Source organism: Daucus carota, chromosome 7 (assembly GCF_001625215.2).
Source record: "Daucus carota subsp. sativus chromosome 7, DH1 v3.0, whole genome shotgun sequence".
In the NCBI taxonomy this organism is placed as follows: Eukaryota; Viridiplantae; Streptophyta; class Magnoliopsida; order Apiales; family Apiaceae; genus Daucus; species Daucus carota.
In genome coordinates this window covers 22,661,347-22,665,669 of record NC_030387.2, presented here as the reverse complement: position 1 = coordinate 22,665,669, position 4,323 = coordinate 22,661,347, and the positions used below count along the sequence as shown (strand labels likewise).

The 4,323-nt window shown below is 31.9% G+C and overlaps 1 protein-coding gene and 1 long non-coding RNA gene across 2 annotated transcripts; both read left to right on the top strand.

Moving 5' to 3' along the window:
- Nucleotides 1-1,158: 1,158 nt before the first annotated feature.
- LOC108194740 (uncharacterized) lies at nucleotides 1,159-3,359 on the top strand. Its single transcript, XM_064081993.1, has 8 exons — nucleotides 1,159-1,233; nucleotides 1,332-1,395; nucleotides 1,562-1,624; nucleotides 1,727-1,827; nucleotides 2,511-2,648; nucleotides 2,736-2,834; nucleotides 2,921-3,058; nucleotides 3,294-3,359. The coding sequence occupies exons 1-8, from the start codon at nucleotides 1,159-1,161 to the stop codon at nucleotides 3,357-3,359; spliced, it is 744 nt and encodes a 247-aa protein (XP_063938063.1).
- An 80-nt stretch (nucleotides 3,360-3,439) lies between these two features.
- On the top strand, nucleotides 3,440-4,123 carry LOC135147698 (uncharacterized). The gene is made up of 3 exons (XR_010285471.1): nucleotides 3,440-3,482; nucleotides 3,559-3,618; nucleotides 3,745-4,123. It is a non-coding gene; the product is annotated as an uncharacterized LOC135147698 (long non-coding RNA).
- The last annotated feature ends 200 nt before the right edge of the window (nucleotides 4,124-4,323 follow it).

The following is a 4,323-nucleotide window of genomic DNA, read 5'->3' as shown; positions in this document are numbered from 1 at the left end:
GAACTGAAAGAGTATTACAAAGAGCAGGGGTGGTTTTGGCGGATTCAGATGGTGTTTTTATAAGCAAGTTATTTAATGTTCATATAGACTATTAGCGAGTTATTAATGTTATTCTGTTATGCACTTCTGGAAATGAAGTTCGATCCGTCCAGAGCTCATTTTGTCGCTATGAGTAACCTGACATGGGCATACAAAATCGAAGTTCACAAGAGGTGGGGTTGGACTGAGCATGAGATTATGTCAGCTTTTAGATAGAATCCAATCTGTATGAGTTTATAAGAGGAAAATATCATGAGTGGGATGGATTTCCTTGTGAATAAAATGGGCTTTCAGTCTATGACTATTGCTAAAAGACCAGTCGCTCTAACTTACTCATTAAAATCGAGATTGATTTTAAGGTGTTCAGTTATCAAAGTTCTGCAGATGAAAGGTTTAACAAGCGAAGATTTAATCTTGCTTTCACTTTCGATTCTGATGATTACCGATCAAAGCTTTGTGGATCGGTTTATAATCAAGTATATATAAGAAACAGCTTCCTCAACTATTAAATGCATATCAAAGTAAGCTGGGCATTATGGAATTAGGTGAAAGCTAAGATTCTTATGTTCAGCATTTCAGCTTTCATGTTTATTTATAAATTATGTTTACTGGGTAGTTACTAAAACCTAGCCATCACCGGAATGTGTTTAATATTCTAGTGTGTTTTGCAAAAGCACTTAAAGGCAACAAGTGTTTAGTTGCCTCCCATGTGGTGAGAAATCTTGAATCTTGAATATATTATGTCTCCTGTTTTTTATTTTATTGTTTGTTGAATTTGTTTCAATTCTTATATACTCAAATGCACCGACACATACATACACAATTTTCTGCTTTAACCTATGTACATATACAGAACATTTATTCTATGTCCCTAGATAATCAGACCCCATTATTTTGGTTATTTTGATATTATCATTCCTCCATTGCTCCCAAACACCATCCGTGTACTAAACCTTATGTAATAAATGTAATAACAGGCTTTGAAGTTTGAAACTTTGAATCTTTACATATGCCGGATTCACTTATTGCTCATTTAAAAAAGCATATATTTGCTTGTGGTTGGAAATGAAATTCGAGCCGTCCAAATCTTTCATTTTTTGCTACATGCTTATCAGGTTGATGGAGCGCGATGAGGAGCGTTGGAAAAAGTTCAAAGAAGAGCAGAGGAAACGTTTACGAGATATTGAAGAACAGGTATTGTGTATTAATATATACAAATTTTTAACTTTAACAAATGTAGTTGCTTGCCACTTTTGAATCATGACATCTGAATTTTTTTTAATGTACTGAAGAGTGTCCCGAAGATGACAGATTTGGAGATTTTGGCTGGCAAACGCAGGATTAAGTTGCAAGCTGGTTTGTATTTGTCAATATTTTATTTATCTTACTTTTAAAAGTTGAATTTGTGAATAGAAACTAATTTTTTGGTCAGTATTTGCCCCACCTGTTAAATGTTTAAACATTATTATACAATATTTGTTTAATCTGTTTGATTTGTAATATTAGAAATTTGTTTAAATAGGAAACGGACAGAATATATTCAAGAGCTACTCACATTTGGTTGCTGATTATAGCCCATTGACACGTATGTTGATCTATAATAATTTTTGCAATATTTTAAATTTTGTGTTGAGGTTAAGGTTATACAATTAAAATGGTGTTAATAATTTCAATGTTCACTTTATAGCTGTGCCTGTAATGTCTGAAACTTTGGAAAAGACGGCGTCTGAAATTACCAAGAAATTGGACCAACACACCCAAAAAGCAAGGGCAAGATCCAAAGCACAGGTATTAAATGTTGTCTTCCTTCATCTTAGAAGATGATCATTTTTACCTTTACATGATGCTAACATTTTGATTTTATATTATAATTAGAAAAAGGCTGCCGAAAAGGACGATTTAAATTTGAACACAAGTTTGTCAAACTCTGAGGCGTTAAAAAAGATTAAGGCTGAAGCTAGGGAGAAACGGGACGAACGCAACAAGAAACGAAGGGCGAAATACAAAGCACAAGTATGAAATGTTGTGTTCTTTCATCTTAAAACATTAACATATTTAGGTTTTTTTACGAGATAATAACCTTTTGATTTTATATTATAATTAGAAAGTGGCTTGGAAACAAGATGCTTTGAATTTGGACTGTGAATTTTTTAGACTTTTTTTAATTTAGTAAAAAAAGGTAATCCAAAAATTTGCATATCTTCAAGAATTTTAATGGTAAACAAAAAGTTAAAATTTTTATTTTCGGTTTTTCTAGTTTATAAATGTAAGTGTAAAATTTAAATTGATAAAAAGTCAAATAAAAAAATATATTTTAATTATAAAACCAATACTTCTATAAGTCTGAAATTTCCAAGAAACCAAGGGCAAGATACAGAGCACAAGTATTAAATGTTATGTTCATTCATCTTTAAAGATGAGCATTTTTGGCTTTACATGATGCTAATCTTCTAATTTTATATTATAATTAGAAAAAGGCTGCGGAAAAGGACGATTTGAATTTGAACACAAGTTTGTCAAACTCTGAGGCTTTAAGAAAGATTGAGGCTGAAGCTAGGGAAAAACAGGACGAACGCAACAAGAAACGAAGGGAGAAATACAAAGCACAAGTATGAAATGTTGTGTTCTTTCATCTTAAAACATTAACATATTTGCCTTTACGTGATGATAACCTTGTGATTTTATATTATAATTAGAAAGAGGCTTGCAAAAAGGATGGTTTGAATTTGGACTTTGAAGTTAGGGAAAAACAGGATCAACTCAACCAAAAACGAAGGGCCAGATACAAAGCACATGTATAAAATACTCTTTTCCTTAATCTTAAATCATGAATTTTTTCCATTATTATTTTGCTGACCTTTTAATTTTATATTATGATTAGAAAGAGGCCACTTTGAGAAAGATTGAGTTAGAAGCTAAGGAGAAACATGATCAACTCAACCAGAAGCAACGGGAAGTAAAGAACAAGAAAAGGCGTTCACGATACCAAAATGGTACCTTCATCTGTGAGGGTTTTAGGGTGCAATGCATGTTGATATGTTTTGTTAGAACATTTGTTTGTTTATACAAAATATAAATTTTGTGTAATTGTTGAGTAATTGATATTTCGTAAGTTAAAATATGTAAATTATCTAACATGATAATGATTTTACAATTGCAATATATAAGTGATGCCGAGAAAAGAGAAGAACGTAAGAACAAACGACAACAGGTGTATCGAAATGGTATAATTCTGTTTTCTTTTTCCACTTCAGGTTATATTATATGTCAAACAAGTAGTTTCGATGATCGAAATGTTTACTTTAAATTTCTTCAGTTAACATATGTCATTTTTTTGAAAAATGCTCTTATGCAAGCATTAATAAACTATGCAGAAAATGAAGAACAAAATGTGAAATGTGATGCTCCTAAAGTAATTGTCAGGTCTCCTGAAAAGTTTGCAGGTAGTTTGTGCAATCTTAATATTTAAATGATTATTATGCGGCAATGTTTTTTTGATGCATATCTATTTTATTGCAGCTTTACCGACATTGAGTAAAAGGATGAGGAGCAAGATAAAATTAAACAAGGAAAAATTTGGTAATCTTAAATTTGAGCTTTAACTAATTTCTAATATAGTAGAATGCTTATGGCATGTTTCAAAAGTGCAACAAATTCACATATTTATCAAACATGTTTTTAATTTTAATATATTTATGAATGCAGCATCGAGCAATTCAATACTTGATATAGGATGTGCCGATAAAATCTGTTGTCACTGTGGGGCTTTGATGTGGAGGTTTGAGCAAACAGAGAAGGAATGCCAGTTGAAATCAGATAAGTTTTCTTTGTGTTGTGGCAATGGAAAGGTACGCTTGCCACTATTACGAGAGACTCCCTTTGAGTTGAAAATATTACTAGATCGGAGTAATCCTAAAAGAACTATGTTCCAAAATAACATCCGGATGTACAACAACGCATTCGGATTTACTTCTGTTGGAGCTAATATGGATAAAAGTATTAAGAACGGGCGTGGACCTTTTGTTTATCGTATTCATGGTGTACTTTACCATCAGATAGGTTCACTGTTTGCTAAAGAATCCAAAAAGCCAGTTTTCTCGCAAATATATATATATATATATATATATATACGATAATCAAGAACAAGTTAACAAGCGTATGAATTTTCCCAATTCTGAAGAACCCCTTGACAGTGAAATAACCGAATTGTTATCTGTGATGTTGCACCGAGTGAATGCTTTGGTGGGTATATATAGACAAGTTCGAGATAGATACAAAGAATCA